This window comes from Gopherus evgoodei, chromosome 3, assembly GCF_007399415.2.
Source record: "Gopherus evgoodei ecotype Sinaloan lineage chromosome 3, rGopEvg1_v1.p, whole genome shotgun sequence".
NCBI lineage: Eukaryota > Metazoa > Chordata > Testudines > Testudinidae > Gopherus > Gopherus evgoodei.
The window spans coordinates 95,562,484-95,582,476 of NC_044324.1; the positions used below are offsets into that span (position 1 = coordinate 95,562,484).

General features: G+C 41.1%; 1 protein-coding gene across 1 annotated transcript in view; it reads right to left on the reverse strand.

Moving 5' to 3' along the window:
* The window catches only part of REV3L (REV3 like, DNA directed polymerase zeta catalytic subunit), a 249,830-nt gene that overhangs the window by 106,905 nt on the left and 122,932 nt on the right, over positions 1 to 19,993 (reverse strand). The window contains exons 3-5 of the mRNA XM_030556132.1: positions 10,058 to 10,132; positions 6,607 to 6,767; positions 853 to 949 (exon numbers count right to left, since the gene is read on the reverse strand). Coding sequence (XP_030411992.1) covers positions 853 to 949; positions 6,607 to 6,767; positions 10,058 to 10,132 — 333 coding nt within the window. The remainder of the gene's footprint in view (positions 1 to 852; positions 950 to 6,606; positions 6,768 to 10,057; positions 10,133 to 19,993) is intronic.

The window sequence follows — 19,993 nt, forward strand, 5'->3', positions numbered from 1 at the left end:
AGGAGGGAGAGATGAGTGGCACCAACACAGTCCTCACCAGAAGATTCTGGAAGCTCACATCACAGGTACCTTGATCCATACAAGTAGGAATATGCAGAAGACACTCAAAGAGGATTGAAAGGAAAGGAATGATCTCAAGCTTTCTGAAAATGTGAGCAGATACAAGACCTGTGAAAAAGTTTAGAAGGCTCACGGAATGAATCTGCTGTGATATATTAAGTAGCTCAAAGCAGCACAAGGTATTTTCCACTCTCTTTTTCATCTTTCTTTTCTGGAGAACACACAAACACACACTTCTGTAAAGCTGTTGCAACCATCTTTACAAGCAACTGACTAAAGAGTGGGAAACTCATGGAAGACTAGAAGAGTGCAAGAGACCTTGAAGCTCTGCATGGTTGCTGCTGTCTTTAGGAAACAGCAGCTAAGTGGTAATTACAAAAATGTGAATTTATCAATGAAGAGGTAAATATTCTCTGAAATAACTTTTTATTTGATCTTTAATCAAATGCCAATAATTGGAAAGTTTATTTTAAAAATAACTGACACCTGAATTTTACATTTGCATTTCAAGTTTTATACTACAATGAGTTTTTACAACCAAGTAACAAAATCCTGAAAAAAAGATGATGGTTAAATGAGTCCTTGTCAAAACTAAAGTAAAACAAAATTATTACCTATGTCATGACTAATTTTTGCATTCTTTGCACAAAGAAAAATGGCATACTGGGATAATTAAAATTAAACACTGGAATTCAGAGGTCATTCAAGATGAATATATTTAACTGCCTGTAAGCTTCTGTCTTCTCTACATATTAGCGTGTTTTTTTTTTAAAGTTGTTTAGACATGCTGACCTTGGTATTTCATCCTCTTCCCATCGAAAAAAAGTTCCAGTAATGGAATTTTCTGGCAAATGATCTTTGTAACATCCAATTCCACCTAAAGTATCACCTAAAACCAGAAACACATAAGAAAGCACATTAGTTTTACAATACTTTACATTTTTATTTGCACACTTAATTACCTTTTTAAAGTTATAGGTTTGCACTAGCAATACGAATGCTTTGAAAGAAGGAAAGAAATGTTTTACAACATAGACTTCAAAAAGGAATCATACTACCCTTTACCTTACTCATAATTTCTCTACCTATGAATAGATTCATGTGGACACACACTAAAAAAGAAAAACAAATATTCACAGCATATGATGAAATCATTAAAATTAAAGCTGTAAACTACTTTTCTTTTTTGCTTTTTAAGTGCGCTTCCAGGGAAATTATTTGTCATCTCTGATCTAACCTCCCTAAAGATTCCCAAATGCCTGAGGTCTCAGCCAAGCTCTCAATAGAAATCAGATACCAGATAAAACTCTAAACATTACTTAGCACTTTTCATCTGTCTTATGCCCTGAACGGAAAGAGAATACACAATGTATTCCAGATGTGGTGTCCATAAGAGTAAGTAGAAATCTGCAGTGAAAGCAGATGGCGTCTGACCTGCAGATAAAGAAAGTCCTGTATTAGTTTGCTCAGAGGTTTCAGTTTAAGGAATTGTGCTCCAGGGTCAAGTTGAGGGAAGTGCCCTCTGAAGATTTACTACCTCCCCTTGGTCTCCTTATGGAACTTAACTCTTCAGAGGAAGGACAATGAAGCACACACAAGGCAGTGGCACTAGAAGCAACAGTTTTGCTTTTTGACAACAGCAAAAATACACTCTAAAAAGAGTAGGCAAGTCTTCCACTCCCACACTAAAGATCAGCTTGGATTTGGGATTTTCTCAACTTTTATTGGCTTGTGGCACACACCAATAGTTTTTTTTAATTCAATTTATAGCCTTCAACAACAAAATCTTCCATATTTGTTGACAAAGATATATTACTGATCTAGGAGACAAGTGTCGGTCCCTAGGGTAAATATATACTTAGATGAATGTAAATACTTTTTTCTTCTCCAAAATTAGTTGCATGTTCACTGATACTCACCATGTATCATTTAGAGAAACAGCTTCATACACATTTTCAAATACACACACAATAGAACTCAGTAAGCATTTATATTTTAAAGGTATAGTACTGAATCTGCTAAATAAGTATTTAATAAACATTTTACCTGTAGACCACATACTAGGAAAAATAATTTTATTTTGAAAATGTATTTTCTTGAAACAATAATGGTTTTAAAGCATTCTTGCCACTATTTTTTTTTTTTTAAAAACAACAACATCCATTTGCAAATAAATGAAATAAGAAAGGGTCACTTTCAGTAATAACCCAATCTGTGTCTATTTTAAAGAAGAAGTTATTTGTGAAGATTTAGGGGCACCCCTATAGTCCTCTTTCCACTCCTGGAATATAGTCTAGCCCCTACAGCAGAGGTGGGCAAACTTTTTGGCCCGAAGGCCACACCTGGGTAAGGAAATTGTATGGCGGCCCATGAATGTTCAAGAAATTGGGGGTTGGGGTGCAAGAGGGGGTGAGGGCTGTAGCTGGCGATGTGGGCTCTTGGGATGGGGCCAGGAGGTTGGGGTGAGGGTGGAGACGTGAGGACTCTGGCTGGGGATGCAGGCTCTGGGGTGCAGGAGGGCAGGACCGAAGGGTTCGGAGGGCAGCATGGGGCTTAGGGCAGGGGCAGGGGGTTGGGGCGCTGGAGGGAGTCAGAGGTGCAGGCTATGTGCAGCATTTACCTCAAGCAGCTCCCGGAAGCAGTGGCATGTCCCACCTCTGGCTCCTACATGGTGGCAGGCGGATCTGCTGTGCACTGCCCCATCTGCAGGATCCGCCCCTGCAACTCCCATTGCCCGTGGTTGCTTGGGGGAGGAGCAGCGTGCGGAGCCCTCTGGCTGCCCCACATGTAGGAGCTGGAAGGCGGACATGCTGCTGCTTCCGGGAGCATACGTGGAGTGGAGCAAGCCCTGGACCCTGCTCCTCAGCAGGAACTCTAGGGCCTGATTTGGCCCCCGGGCCGTAGTTTGCCCATCTCTGCCTTACAACAATGTCTGAGAAACCCTAGGGTTCATAGCAAAAGAGGAAACAACTCCTGAAGACTCCAGGTCTTCAGCAGGTATGGGAGAGGGCACTGTCCCCCTCACTAATATACCCCAGTGAGAAGGAGGGAACAGACATACCTGCTTCCTCCAGATATATGCAGGCAAGGTCTGAGAATACCACTTTGTCCCTCACCATGGATCTGCCTATTTAGCAATCACACTTCCAAAATGGTACAGCTGTCTGAGTAGTAGGACTGCCTGTGTAAATCAGCCATCTTGGTTTGATTCCCACAAGCACAGTTAGGTACAGAACTGATATTGGATTTGCTACTCCCTGCCAGGACAATCTGTGGTACTGCCCACAGGGGAAGAAGAAACGGGCATGTGCTTCATTTGGCTACTCCCACTCTCCCCTTCCAACCTCTCCTCCATTCAGGAACTAGATCTCTCAAACTTAAAGATGGGAGAGAAATTAAGGGGCTAGCCTGACACAGTTGTTTTTTGTTCACCCTTCCAGTGATGACTAAAAATAGCAGACCTGACAAGGAACTGAGAGGCTAGGCAGAGCTTGTTTGAAGCAAGAGGCAGAGAAAGAGATTAGAGCCCTGAAGACTTGTTTCCACAGGTAATGAAACTTGCCACAACTCTTTAACCCACCTACAAGCCAAGTGTGACATCTGAATGTTGTTTTCCTCTCCCCACATTTAGACAAGTAGACCTCTGAAGGGAGGACAGAAGAAGAGAGTGTTCCCTACATCTAAGTTCCCTGTAAGCTGCGCAGCCATGGAGCAGGCTACCAAGGGCCACACAGGTGGGGAGAGGTGCCCCTCCCCCAGCCCGACCCAGCCAGCCCTGTCAGAGCAGCCGCCGCCATGGAGAGGTGCTCTTCCCCCGGCCCAGCCCAGCTGGAGCTACCACATCAGTGGGCGCCCCTCCCCTGGCCCAGCCCCACCAGAGCTGCCACAGCCGGGGAGAGGTGCCACTCCCCCAGTCCAGTTCAGCCGGAGCTGCTGGGGAGAGGTGCCTCTCACCTGCCCCCAGGAGAGGGGTCTGGGGAAAGTCCTCTCTCCCCTCTGCAGCCCCGGGGCAGCCTACATCCTAAACCCCTCACCCCCATCCCCACCCTAGAGCCCGCCCCCACAAATGGAGCCCCCAACTCCTAGTGATTTTAGCAATCCAGGGTACCATTTGTTCCACTTCCACCAGCCTCTCTCTATTTCTATTTCACTTGCTCTGCAGAAGTTTCTCAGTGTTTCCCCTTGACTCCATCTTTTCTGTCATTGGCAGTTCTATCTCAGCAACTGTTTTGTCTTTTTCTTAGCTTCTTTCCTCCCTTCCCATCAGATCCAGGCTTAAAATGCCACATTGAAGGCTGTTTGTTAGTTTCCCACATGATGCAGGAGAGCCTGCTCAATGTAAAATTGATGGGATTCTGAGCCTCTACTGTACATCCAGGCTACCTCAAGAGGAGACTACAGTCATGATTTTGTCATTTAAAAATGATGAACCTGAAGGAGAACAGCACGCTGCTTTATTATTGGAAAATGTAGTGGGGTTACCCCCCGCATCCCAACCCCCTGCCCCAGCCCTGAGCCCCCTCCCACACCCTGAACACCTCACCTCTGGCCCCATCCAAGCTTGCACCCCCCCGAGCCAGAGGCCTCACCCCACCGCACCCCAACCCTCTTCTCCAGCCCTGAGCCCCCTCCCACACTTTGAACCCCTCAGCCTCCCCACCCCCGCCACACATCACCTCTATATTGGTGCACATAACAAAATGAATTATGCACACGGACTTAAAAAATTAGAGGGAACACTGTCTTACATCCTATTTGCCTGCCTCTGTGAGGCTCTTTTGGTATCTTGGGGAGAATGCAAGTACTTGATCCTGCTTCTCCGCAATCCTTCCCAATGACTGGATGTAGGGCCCCACAGATTATTCCCCTTGAAGATCTTTTCTCCTTAGCTGAGCTGCAGTCCTCTGACCTCCCACTGCTCCAGACATATAGAACAGCAAGAGGGTGGAATTATTCCTGAACGTGGAAAGGTTAAGGGTTCCAAAAGCTTTTTAGATACCTTTAAAATAAATGGCGATAAGGGGCTTCATAACAGGTGTGTTTGTCTGTCTCAGGGTGGACAAAAAGTGATGATTTTTTTTAAAGTCAGATTTTTTAATTTAAATCATTTTTTTTTATTTTTTGTTTAAACTGTATTTTTTAATTTTTTAAAATAAACTAATTTCAAATGAAATCCAAATTTATTTCAAATATGTATAGGCCTAAACTCATGACAATCTCTTAAAACATTTAAATAAAAAATATATATGCTGAATCCATGGGCCTCTATCAAAAACTTTTGAGTTAAAGGCTGCTTTTCAATATATAGAAAGAATCGGGAAAATATCAAACTTTTAACATCAAGCTTCATAAATATGGCACAACATGTCATGTGCTATATTAAAGGCTTGTTTTGTTTAATAAAAAAAATTTATATACTGTTTTGTGTGTTGAATTAAATTCCAGTTACCATCCTAACTGAAGTAAAAAGAAAAAGTTGATTTTAATCAACGCTTTCCACTTGGTGATTTAAAAGAGAGAGAGAGAGAGAGAGTGTGTGTAAAAATAAAAAGGGAACGACAATTTAAAATCATATAGATTACTATTTACCATTTCTGATGCAAATAATTTGTAACAATTCCTTTAAACTCTCATCATTTTGTAGCTCTGACAGATAAATACACAACTCTACATTTTTGTTTAAGTAATGCACTGCAAATGGACTAGTAGTTATTTTCTAAATCTCAGTCATTTTGTCTCTCTCTCTTTCTCCCGACCCATCAAAATACTAAAAGCATTTAACACATTATGGATTAATCATTTTCAAATTATACTTTTATGTCATAGGAATTTGATGTTACCCAAAAGTATAACATGCCAAACTGATCTTTCAAAAGGAGAGTTAAAAATATCTCCCTTTCTCAGAGGCATACATTTCAAATTTCAACCTGGAGAAAACAGCAGTGGTATAATTAATTAAAAGCATTTTCCTTAAAAATTTTGTCAGAGGAGAACAACATAACCTAGCTATAAGTTTATGAATGTGCCACTACTATAAAGAACAAACCACAAAGAATCTAGGGCACAACAAAGAATGAACACCAAAAGTATTTAAACAATGCAATCAGTCAATCAACCTCTACATGAATTCTTCAACTAAAGAAAAACTGTGATACAAGCTGAAAAAACTTCCTTTATAATTTTGGACTGGAAAACAGGTGCCTAACTTTTGTGATTTGACATTCAAATCCACATCTGTCATAGGTAGCATATGCCTTGATAGTTACGCAAAAAGCTCACGTCTCTAAGTGGCCCTTTCCCCACTCTATTTTGCTCTTCAAGTCCAGAAAATATGCACAAATTAGAACAATGAGAGAAAGCTCAAAGTGAATTTTGATGAAGAAGGCAAAGCTATAAAGGACAATATACAGCACACAGATAATACACAACTGTATTTAAGACAGAGTAAACAATGGCAAAATTGGAAACCTAATGTTGTTCCATTTGGAAGTAGTGGTTTGAACCGACAATTATTTATAATTTAGCCTTGAGAAATAAACACCTTACTTCTTCTCTTTGCCTTTCTGAATTTGACAGCAGCCAGGTTTATTAAATTCATTCCATACAGGTTGTAGTCTATAAACAGTTGCAGGAGGTAGGGAATATGGGCTTCATGAGGCTGGTAACATTTATTCATTATGGCTCCACCTTGTAAAAGCTCACATACTCTAAAGTTAAAAACAAATTGAAACATTGAAAAGTTACACCATCTTATTGGGTTTATCAATTAAAATCACAATAAATAATTAAAAGTTCAACAAAATATTTGATGTTATTAACATTATAAATGCTGCAAACGTCTACATTTTAACAAATGTTCTTAACAAAACTGGTCTGCCCTAATAATAATAAGCACAGAGGAGCTGTAACTGTCCAATTATAAAAAGCTCTATGGAAGTATCATAGCACATACCAATAGTTCTGGGGACTGATCCAAGGCCCTCAGAAGTCCATGGAAAGCTTTGCATTGACCTCAATGGCCCAAGGACAGTTGTATAACTAAATGTTATTTGTGACTTTGAAAATCTCCCCTGTGGTCCTTTGCCATATTAACAAACAAGTCATAAATGTTTGAAAAGTATAAACTGTGTATGCGTAATACAGTACTCTAACTTTTTAACAAAGCAACCTTTGTGATGCAGCATATATCTGCAGACATGTATTTTCTTCAAAGGGCTGTACATTAAAACAAACATGTCTTCCTTTGAATAATTGCAAACATATGAAATTAATTTATCTGAATGATATCTGCATTTGTAAAGGGGTTCAGTATATTTGACTATATAATACAATAAAATGTTATCTAAAAATCAAAACTAGGAAATTAAAGGAAGAAACTATGATAAGATAACATAGTTCAAATACAAATGATTAAAATCTAAAAGTTTCAATATATAGTTCCCACAGCAATTGCAACTTAGTCACATTGTACATATACAATATATTAAGACCAACTTAATACCATATGAAAAAGCCTTGCAAAATTCTATTATCCTACTTATTTGGACCAAATAACTTTCTGGACAATCATTAACATAAGAACAGCCATTCCATGTCAGGCCAATGGTCCATCTACCCCATCTCTGACAGTGGCCAGTGCCAGACACTTCTGACAGTTGGAGGTTTAGGGACATCTGGCGCATGGGATTGTATTCTTGACCATTTTAGCTAATAGCTATTGATGGACAGCTTTTTCATAATCATAAATCAGATTTTAGTAAGGTTAACATACGATACAAAATATTACATAGATCCAAAGGATTTCAGTTATGCTATGAAGTATAAAGACTGAATTTCCTGTGGTTTGTGTAATTAATCTCTATCTTAATGTTGCATTAACGGTTCTTTGCATTTAATAAACGTAACGTTACATTACTGATTTATACTAAATTATCTGATTTTTCCAAATCATTTTAAATTCTGTGACTGGATACCAAAATTTAAAACTTAATAACAAGCATTTTATTGATGAAAATTCACCTCATAGTACTTGAAATATCACTATGTTAAATTCAATCCTGTTTTAACTCCATTGATTTAAACAGAGATACAAGAATGATTTTGACTGAATATACTTAAGTCTGAATAGACAATTGCAGTTACATTTCATGTTTCATTTCCCTTGCATAAGCTATTCCTTAAGACTATTCTCATGCTTAAAATCAGGTATATGCTTATATACTTTGCTGAATTGGGGGCAATAATTACTAATATTTAGGGCTGTCAAGCTATTAAAAAAATTAATCACGATTAATCATGCAATTTTAAAAAAATCACAATTAATTGTGCAATTAATCACACTATTAAACAATAATAGAATGCCATTTATTTAAATATTTTTGGATGTTTTCTACATTTTCAAATATATTGATTTCAATTACAACACAGAATACAAAGTGAACAGTGCTCTCTTTATATTTTTTTTTATTACAAATATTTGCACTGTAAAAAACAAAAGAAATAGTAATTTTCAATTCACCTAATACAAGTACTGTCGTGCAATCTCTATCATGAAAGCAGAAATTACAAATGTAGAATTATGTACAAAATAAAACAAGGTAAAACTTTAGAGCCTACAAGTCCACTCAGTTCTGCTCCTTGTTCAGCCAATCACTCAGACAAACAAGTTTATTTACATTTGCAGGAGATAATGCTGCCTGCTTCTTGTTTACAATGTTACCTGAAAGTGAGAACAGACATTCGAATGGCACTGTTGTAGCCAGCATTGCAAGATATTTACGCGCCGGATGCACTAAAGAGTCACATGTCCCTTCACACTTCAACCACCGTTCCAGAATACATACGGATGACGGTGTCTGTTCGATAACGATCCAAAGCAGTGCAGCAGTATGTCCATTTTCATCATCTGAGTCAGATGCCACCAGCAGAAGGTTGATTTTCTTTTTTGGTGGTTTGGGTTCTGTGGTTTCCGCATTGAAGTGTTGCTCTTTTAAAACTTCTAAAAGCATGTTCCACATCTTGTTCCTCTCAGATTTTGGAAGAAACTTCAGATTCTTAAACCTTGGGTCGAATGCTGCAGCTATCTTTAGAAATCTCACATTGGTACCTTCTTTGTGTTTTGTCAAATCTGCAGTGAATGTGTTCTTAAAATGAACAACATGTGCTGGGTCATCATCCAAGACTGCCATAACATGAAAAATATGGCAGAATACGGGTAAAACAGAGCAGGAGACATACAATTCTCCCCCAAGGAGTTCAGTCACATAGAAGCATGTCCTCTGGAATGGTGGTCGAAGCATGAAGTGTCATGCAAATGTTTAGCATCTCTGGCACATAAATACCTTGCAACACCGGCTACAAAAGTGCCATGTGAACACTTTCAGGTGACACTGTAAAGAAGAAGAGGGCAGCATTATCTCCTGTAAATGTAAACAAGCAAACTTGTTTGTCTTAGCGATTGGCTGAACAAGAAGTAGGACTGAATGGACTTTTAGCCTCTAAAGTTTTACATTGGTTTTGTTTTTGAGTGCAGTTATGTAACAAAAAGAATCTACATTTGTAAGTTGCAGTTTCATGATAAAGAGATTGCACTACATTACTTGTATGAGAACTGAAAAATCCAGTTGTTTTTTATCATTTTTACAGTGCAAATATTTGTAATAAAAAATATAAAATGAGCACTGTATACTTTGTATTCTGTGTTGTAATTAAAATCAATCTATTTGAAAATGTAGAAAAACATCCAAAATATTAATAAATTTCAATTGGTATTCTATTGTTTAACAGTGCAATTGAAACTATGATTAATTTTTTTAATCACGATTAATTTTTTTTAATCGCTTGAGTTAACTGTGATTAATCAACAGTCCTACTTATATTGTTATTATCTTAAATGTACATGTTTCTTCCAAATGAAAATACATGGAATAGTCATCTCATCTCCCTTTTTGGTTCTTAAGCCACGGTGAACACAGATTTCTATTTTATATAGCCTTACCTTTTCACCATTGAAGGATTGTAAAGATAGATCTTCATAAACTCTCTCTCCTTTTCATGATAACCATAAAAAGGCCTGGAGAGCAATAAAACAAACAAAAAAGATTACTGATTATATTGTAGCACTATTTACACTTAAATTCCCTCTCTTTTTTATGTTAATCTTTCTCCACTCTAGAAGATATGTTGAGCATTACACATCTGGTGTTTTAGTCACAATTTATATATATTTATTGACACTTCTGAAACGAAACAAAATCTTTGTTAATTTAGAAGTAAGATTGCACAAGTGCAAACTCCACCAAAGCAATTACTAAAACTTTGGGAAATTGCTAGTTAAGATAATATTTGCACCAGGACAACCAAAAGCCATGAGTCCAGTCACCCTATAAACCATTATAATCCAAATGCACTCATCTCAACATCATCTTTCAGTTCCAATGCACAGTCTTCCCTAAGGCATATATCCAATTCCTCAAAATCTTAATTCCAACCAATATTTTCATTAGGTACTAATAGAACATTGTAGGTTTCTAAACTGAAAATACGTTGGTCTGTAAAGTATCGGACTCTTGCTGAGGTGAGAGTTCAGGTGTGTGAGGATGGGGGATTAAGGACATGAAAGAGAAGCGGTGGAAGGGCCATCAATATCCTGACTCCATACCATCCCTAGCAGAAATTTCAATTCAACTATCTTGGTCAGGTGGGTCAACCTAGGAATCCTGTTTAGTTTGGCCACAGGAGGTTTGCCAAAGAGAGAGAAGCTGCCCGCTTTGGATCTGAAGCACTTTGGATAGTAAATGCTCCTCCTTCCTGCTCGTTGGGGAAGGGAGAAAGAGAAACAACGCTGGAAGCCAGACTGTGGGCTTTTTGTTCTTTTGACTTAGGGGGAGGTTGGACAAGGAGCCTAGGTAAGACGGAAGACTGAGAATGGATGAGCAGCCCAATGGTGGGGTTGATAGGGACAGAACAGACTGGGACTGGCCAGGCAAGGAGACTGGGGGTAGGATATTAGGATGAGGAACCCCAAGAGAGAAACTGGGACTAGTAGCCAGGGTGTGCAGGGGAAGACTGGGACTTTGAAAAATAGCCCAGGGCTGGTTGAGTAAGGGATACTGGGACTAGGTGAAGAGTCTAGGATGGAAGACTGGAGACTGAGACTGTCTGAGCGATGGGACAGGGGCAGGGAGATGAGGCTAGACAGGAAGAAGCTACATGGGACGGGGTAGAAGGGATTGTTGGCACAACGGCGCCCTACTTTCCTGAACCTAAAATTGAACACAAGATGCCATAGTCTCAACATTCCTTTGCTATCAGCAAATAGCTGTGAAACCCACTGGAGAAGTGTCTCTCTCCATCCCCTAGTGTATGAGCCACATAAACGATGCTAACCTACTACTTCTGTCTGTTACTCTGTTAGCTCAAGTGGCAGAGGTCTGTGGGGTGGTTCTAAAGGTTCCAATCCTGTTCATGACCCATGTGCATGTCAACATGATGCCACGTGATGGATCTTTCAGTTTCCTTTATTAAAACCTAGAATATTACATATAACATTAAAAGAGTATTAAAATTGCAAAGCAAAGCACTTAGAAGTTAGGAAATGCCTGAATTAAGGTTACCTGTGCACTCTTTATTTGGCCCTATTGTGTGTATGCATTGTGACACAGTTTTAGTTGCACAATCACATTCTATTTTTCTCTACGGTACTACTGTCTCGTTCAGTGCACAGAACAGATCATGCTCGGAGGATGAATTAGAGATGTGTAGAGGAGGTTGCTGTCTGCAGGACCCCTGCCTCATTTGTTGTAGAAATTGGGAAAGGTGTGCAGTGAATGAGGCAGGGGACTGCTGGAAGAGAAAGAATGGTCTACTGGTTAAGGAAGTTGAATGCCACCATGGAAAAACTGGATTCTACTCCTGCCTCTATTACAGTTCTTGTGATGCTAGGCAAGTCACAACTTTGTAAGTGGTCACTAACTGTGTATTCCTCATTTTCTGGGCACCCAACTTACGACTCTGGGGCCTGATTTGCAGGAGTCCTCAGCACTCACAACTTCAACTTAAGTCAACAAAGCTGTAAGTGCTTATCTTAGACCTTAGTCCAGCGGTCGGCAACCTTTCGGAAGTGCTGTGCCGAGTCTTCATTTATTCACTCTAATTTAAGGATTCGTGTGCCAGTAATACATTTTAACATTTTTGAATATTTCTTTCTATAAGTCTATAATATGTAACTAAACTACTGTTGCACATAAAGTAAATAAGATTTTAAAAATGTTTAAGAAGCTTCATTTAAAATTAAATTAAAATGCAGAGTCCCCTGGACTGGTGGCCAGGACCGGGGCAGTGTGAGTGCCACTGAAAATCAGCTCGCATGCCCTCTTCAGCACGCGTGCCATAGGTTGCCTACCCCTGCCTTAGTCCATCCTGTGCTTTGCTGCACATTGGGCTACCCACATTTGCCATCTTGCCTGCTAACTGCCCTTCTCTCCAAATCTTCCTATTTCATGTTGAGGTGCTTGATGTTGTTCAGAACTATCCACTTCCATTTTATTCGCGATCTTCCTCTCTTTCTTGCGTTTTCTGGCTTCCATTCAAGAGTGGCATTTGGCAAGTGTTCTTTTTCCATTCTCAGCACATGTCCCAGCCCGATGTCTTCTTTTGTAGATTATTTTTGAGAGGGTACCTTGTCTAGTAATTTTTCTGACTTCTTCATTCATTTTCCTATCTCTATGTTATTGCCAATATTCTTCTCAGACGTGTGATGAAATGCATTCAGCTTTTGCGTATCTTTCTTGGTAAATGCCATGTCTCACTGCTGTATGTTGTGATGGTGACAACAATTGCTTTGTACACATTCAGCTGTAAGTGCTACATAATGTTAAATATGCTGAAAAAGCAGACCCTAGGCATCTCAAATTGGGTACCCAAACTTAGAGGACACTTTTGACCTTAAACGCTCTGTGCCTCTCTGTTTCCCATCTGTAAAATGGGGATAATATCGCATCATCTCACAGCGGGGTTGTGCAAATAAATTATTAATGTTTGACGCAGTCACCTGAGCATCCACACTGCACTGTAAACCAGGGCTTACAATAGCTGGACCCTGCCTAACCTGTCCATACTGCATTACGCAGACCTTCTGACTTGAGTTTGTGGCTTGAGCTACACTCAAAATGACAGGGCTTGGGCTCTGACTCTCTCCACCCAGTTCCTGAGTGCTTTCTGACCCAAGTCAGACTGATTTGTGCAAGGACACAAGAGCAACTTGAGCTCAAACCTGAGTCAGAGCCCAGGCTTAGTGTGCAGTGTAGACATAGCCTAATAATTCTGTTTTCTGAGCAGGGTGTGAAAACTGTAGGGTAATAACTTGGACTACACACTGAACAATAAAAAAAACCCAAAATCTACAATAGCTGCTCTTTCAGTGAACACCTCTATCAAGTGCATGGAATAAGGCAGGGATCCTATGGAAGAACTTGTATGTGATCATGTAATTAAATGTTACTGAAGGAATATTAGGACTCATAGAAACCATCCACAACACAAAAGGGCCAGTTTCTTCAAAAACACAACTGACTTCTTCCAGAAACTCTGCAACATTAACAACTTTCCTCAGAACACCATCCTTGCCACCATGGATATCATCTCCCTATCCACCAACATCCCTCACCATGACAGCATCACAACCTGCCTTGAACATCTTCAAGTCAGTGGACAACATACAGATATCCATCCCAAACACATCTTCAAACTCATACATTTAATCTTCTCACATACAACTTTACATTTAACAACAAACACTTTGTCCAAACAATGTGAACAGCCATCGGAACACGGATAGCTCCCCAATATGCCAAGCTCTTCAAGGGACACCTTGAGGAAGAATCTCTAGAAAAATACACCACAAAACCAATGATATACCTGAGATATATTGATATTTTCATCCTCTGGACAGATGACCTAACCTACCTCATCCATTTCTACCACAACTTCAACAACCACCATCCATCCTTCAAAGCCTTGCTAGAACACTCTCACAACAGCATCAACTTCCTGGACACCATGATCAGCTTCAACAATGGAATTCTACAGACAACTATATATAAGAAACCGACAGATCTACAGACTGAATGCAGTAACTGCCCCAGACAGAGCAAGAAATCTGTTATCTACAGCCAGGCTCTCAGATATTACAGAATATGCTTCAAGGAGAAAGTCTGGAATACACACCTCAACATACTTTAGACTGCCTTCGCCAAACAAGAACATTTCAGAGTAGTAGACCATAGCATGAAAAGAGAACATGGCTCAATACAAAAAATAATAAAAAAAAAGCCCACCAACCACACACCTTTAGTTGTCACCTACCACCTCACACTGGAACCCATATGGGGACCACTCCTGAAAGAATTCTTTTCTAAACCACCTCTTCTGGTCTAAAAGCAACCTGCCGACCTCATCATCAGAAGCAAGCTCCCCACGGACCAGGACATTTCAACTCAAACAGCACCAGACTCTGCCAGAATAACAGATGTTACTCCTGGGTGAATTCTGCAACTCTGTGCATGCGCAGAATTCATGTCTGGTGCAGATTTTGTTTTTTCCTGTGGAAAATACATTCTGCCCAAGAAGTGCTGCAGTTCTATCTTTCACCCACCAAAGGCCACTGAGGTATCAAAACAGCCAGCAGCGTTGATCATAGCACCCTGTCTGTGGAGCCAGGTTAGGACAGATAGAGTGGGGCACACAGAGCTGCTGTAGAGGTTACAGTCTTGGGTTCAGAAGGGTTAGTGGGGGGAACAGGATGGGGGCAAGGGTTCAGAAGCTAGTGGGATGATAGCACTGAGCCAGAGGCTGAATGGGAGAGGAGCTGCAGTGCCACATGGGAACAAGGGGGAGAAGGGGTTCAGGACCACATGGGAACAGGGGGGCTGCGAGGACACATGGGGAAGAGGGGCAGATGTGCCTGACTGAATGGGAGAGACTTGGGGTCAGCCAGGGTCAGCTAAAATTGTCTTGGGCAGTAGGGACTAGCTCAATTACCATAACTTTGTCCTTTTTGATCTTGGGTATAATCCTGGAGATCAGGGGAATTGGTGCTCAGGTATACAAGAATCCTCAAAACCAGGGAAGAAGAAATGAAGGACACTCACACTTCCTCTAGAGGAAAAGTCCTTGCACTTGATGTTGTCCCACATGGCAAAGAGGTCTAATGATGGGAGTTCCCAATTGGTGAAATATTAGGTCTAGAATGGATTTCTGCATTTGTGGCTGGTTACCATATTCTTGCTCAGGAAGTCTACCAGGTTTGTGCTGATCCCTAGCAGATGCAGAGCTACCTGAGTCATTCCATGCTGGAAACATTCCCAGAAGCTGATTGCCTTTAAAAAAAGGGATGGGGGTGATGATCAAATGATTATCTGCTTGTTTCTGTAGTATGTCGCCAACATGTTGCCTATCAGAATCTACACCATGGCATTTCGAAGGACAGGTAGGAAAGCCATGCAAGCCAGTGTGATGGTTCTCAGCTCCAAGATGTTCATGCAGTTTTAGATCATCCTAAGACCACAAACCTTGCCTATAAAAGTGATTCAAGTGGGCATCCCATCCTGTCCCAGATGTGGCTGTGACTAGCATCACTGCTGAGAAGGGACCAAGAAGGGTTTTCCTTTTCTTATATTCATTGAATAAAACCACCACCCGTGTTCCAACAGGACATGAGGCAGGATCATGATTTGTTTGCTCACAAGATGTCTGGATGGACAACAGACTTTCTAAGTCAGCACTGCAGAGGCCATAGGCAAAGTCTGTCAAGCAGTGTCATATATGTGCATGTGATCATACTGCCCAGGCCACGGGGCCCCTGACATATACATACAGTTGTTGTCAATCTTGTCCACTACTTGTATGCTATCAACTGAAGAAACTGGAAACCTTTTGCCAGACTAGTTGAGCCATGAATTTTACTGTCTGTGCAGTACAAGACACAACTTCTTGGTTCACAGGAGTTTCAACTGGGAGACCAGGTAGAGGAAGCGATCCAGAGCTGCTTTGGTCTCATCCTGGAACTTGCCTCTGATCAGCCAGTTGTCTAGGTAAAGTAAATATGGATTCCTTGTTTCCTTTGCACGCTATGGCCAGACACTTGGTAAACATTTTCAGTTTTGTAGGAAGTTCAAAGGGTAGAACACTCTATTGATAATGGCTGGGACCCAATTTGAATCTTCGGCACTTCTTGTGAGCTGGATGTGGCGAAGTGGAAGCACACCTCTTGCAAATCTAGAGCCGTGAGCCAGTCTTGAGCTTGGAGTGATGGGATGATGGAGGCAAGCATTACCACTCTGAACTTGAGACAATGCATACATATGTGTTGAATCTTCTCAGGTCTAGAGTAGGATGAAGACTTCTTTTAGTCTTTGGAATAAGGAAACACTGCAGTAGAAGCCTCTTTCCCAATATTCCTGGGGAACTTCCTCTCTGGCTCCTAGACAAAGCAATAAGGCCATTTCTGTTTTTAATAGACTCTTGTTAGAGGGGTCCCTGAAAAGGGACAGTGAAAAGGAGTGCATATGTGGTAGCCACAGGTGATGATCTCCAGAACCTATATGCCTGCTGTTACAGCAGACCACACCTGGTGGTATGGGGCAAAGCAGCTTCCAAAAGTCATTCTCTGTGGACTGGTTCCTGTATAGGCTTTGACTGTTTCATCAAATTTTCTGATGGAGCATCACTGCAAAACGTGGGGCCAAAGGCAAGGAGGGTTGATGCCACTTGTTCTACCATGGGTGTTTCCTGGCCTGATACTCCATCTGCCTGGGGTAAGATGGGGTATGTGGTCTCTGCTGATGCAAGATTGAAGGTGGTACACCTTTTGATAGGATGGGGGAGGGCAAATTCTCAGTGAGTGTAAGGCTGGGAATCTTTCAGTACATATAGGATGCTATCAGTCAGTTCAATGAGCAGCTCCAAGCCCTCCAAAATAAAGTCCTTAATTGTGGCTTGTTAGTTGGGACTGATACTCGAGGCTTGAAGCCATGCATGGTCACCACAATGATCATAGACCTGGCCACAGTGTCAAAGACATTTATTACTGCCTGTAGAACTGTCTTGGTCACAAGTTGGCTTTCTTTTATAACACTTTCAGCTCCCATCTGATTTTGTGAGAGCGCTAAGCCAGGAACGGTGTCATGCTATCTCATGTTAACAAATCATATTGGCCAGCAATGTCTGGGAGCTAGCTCCACTAGAGCAAGGCCAGCGTGTTTGACTTTCTTCCAAAAAGATCTATCCATTTGGGACCCTTGTCCCTAAGTGTGTTTTTGGTGGGCCTTGACTTCTCTTGGACACTCAAGGGAGCCAAGGTTGGGGTGCGTGTAATGGTTCTTGAACCTCCAGGTGGTACTATGTTATAGGGAATTCACGTTTTAGTGGCTGGCATTTGCCACAAGACTTTTGCCAGATCTAGGAGGCCTTCATTTATGAGAAGAGCAATTCCAGCTGGACCAATGGCCAACAAAATATCAAACAGCTTGTGAGACTTCACAGAGGTGACTGAAGTCTCAGTCTCCAGGGTATCTGTGATATGCACCAAGAGATCCTGGAAGTCTTTGAAATTGTACAGTGCCGGTATTGGTGCCAAAGCTATTGCCTCATCTGGGGACGAGGAGTCGTCGTCTTTGGGCAGTGAGAAGAGTCATTCAATTCTGAATTTCCTTCCTCTTTGTATCCTGGTAACTGAGATTTTGCTAGCAAAGCCATAGAGAGAAGGAGACCTCCTTCTCTTCTGAGATGGTGGGGACCACATCCTAGAGGCCCGGGAAGGTAGGCCTCAATAACTCCAGTAGTGTCATTATGGCATTCTGTATGGTTATGGAGGACTGGTGAATTGTTGGATAGATCAATACTAGTCCTGGTGTACCTATGGTTGAGGTCTGTAGAGATATTCCAGCAAAAAGGTATGTCCTGGGGATGGTGAAGAGGAGTCCACCTGAATCATGGGTGGCACCAATTGGTAAAGCTCTATCAGTACAGAGGACTGTGTCAATGGTGCTGCATATCTCGGTACCTAACACTCCTCCATAGCACTCTGAGTCTGTGTTATTGGTGATGGAGTCAAAATTACTGGGAGGTACTTCTAGTACCAGAACAGCCTGCTGTGCAGCAGTCTGCTCCTTTCTACTCGTCTCCATGTCATACTTAGACATACCAACTTGTCTCCCAAAGTTTTTCTGTATCCCTCTTTATAGGAGGACACAGAGCTCCTTGCTGAGCTCCTTCCCCCATACTAGATCCAACACTAACTCTCATAGATTGTTCCTGCAGATGGAATTTCAGCCTCACATCCCTCTGGGATGTCAGACTCTCCCAAGCAGAATATGTTCTGTGCCCATCTTTCAGTGGGATCAGTCCACTGCAGGACAGACAAGGTTTTCCTGTGGGTTTTTAAATTTCTGTACTGGGGGAGGATTTTTGTACAGAAGGGTCTGCAAGTAACTTTTGGCTTGACAAGTAAATAAAAGAATGAAAGTCAATCTGAAATATCTCAGAAGATTTTAAGAAGGTTTCTTGAGAAGTTTAGTCCGAGCTAAAGTCCAGTGGGTCGGACACTAGCTAGGTTCCATCTCACCACAGGTAGTAAAAGGGAACTGAGTGTGGGTTGTGGCTACCCAATCCTTTATGTCCTTTTATGTGAACACAAAGAGACACAGGATACATGTATGGCCCCAATGGACATCACTATTCAAAAAATCTGGTCTCAGGCACATGAGGTGCATCCACTCCCTAGAATGAGATCCACAGTAACACATATTCAAAGAACTAGTGGATTGTTCTTCATGTCAGACAGGCAATCAGTAGTGCTCAAAGATTATCCTTCCTTTAACTCTAATTCTGCCTGCTTGTCTCTTCCACATTTTGAAACTTAGGGAGTAAATATTTATCTTAATTGTCCTTCCTACAGCAAGGAAGGCATGCAAAAGCATCTGCAGGGCTTAGATTCGAGAAGGTAAAATTACAGAGCTCTCAGCGCCTAAAACATCCACCATTTGCTGTAACTTCAAGTCAGGTTCTGAATGCAAAAGAGCTGCCAAGCTGCTGAAGAGAGAGACATGGGATCTGTTACTCTATCCCTGCAGCTTTATGGCTGTGTTGCAGGATGGAGGAGGAGGACGATGAAGACAGAAGGGTTGTCTTCACTAGGTTACTCTGCTTAGTTTTCAATTTTGGTTCCTCCTCTCCAGTGAATATCTCCAGTGCTTCTCTTCTTCTGCTAATCATATCTTTTACAAGAAACCAGAGATAGGAAAGGATCAGATTAATAGTTTCACTGCTGCTCAAGTTTCTCACAGCAACAGTGGAAGCCAATAATACAGTGATCAGATTTAGTTCTGCTGCAGCCTATATAAACTCCAAGCAGTAACATAGGCACTGTTTGCAGTCTTCAGAAGGAACCATTGCAATAGTTCACTCTCGCAAGGTTATCTTGATAAGTATAATTGCTATGAACTAGGGATATCCAAAAGTGCACCCTACTGGCTGGTTAGGTCAGTGTTAAACACTTTTAAAAATGTCACCCTTTTTTCTAGATGGAAACAGATTTTGCATGAATTGTTTTGTATAATCACGTATGTTCATCCAGAAAAGCTTCTTGTTCATCATGGATGAGTAAATTTTTCAATCCCCGGTTATGTGAGTCAAATAAGTAGTGAATAAGAGAATCCTTAAGTGTTAACATCTGGTAATAATAATCCAAACAATTCTTGGAACAGCAAAAACGTGTACTAAATAAGAAGTATGCAAACAAACAGTGTTGTCCTGGGCCATATGTGCATGTCCCAGGGACCTGTTTCAAGGCTTGGACCATACAGAGTGTCTGGTGACCAAGCACCACAAGACAATAGAGTGATATTTCCTATAAGAGGGAGCCTGTGCAGTCTGA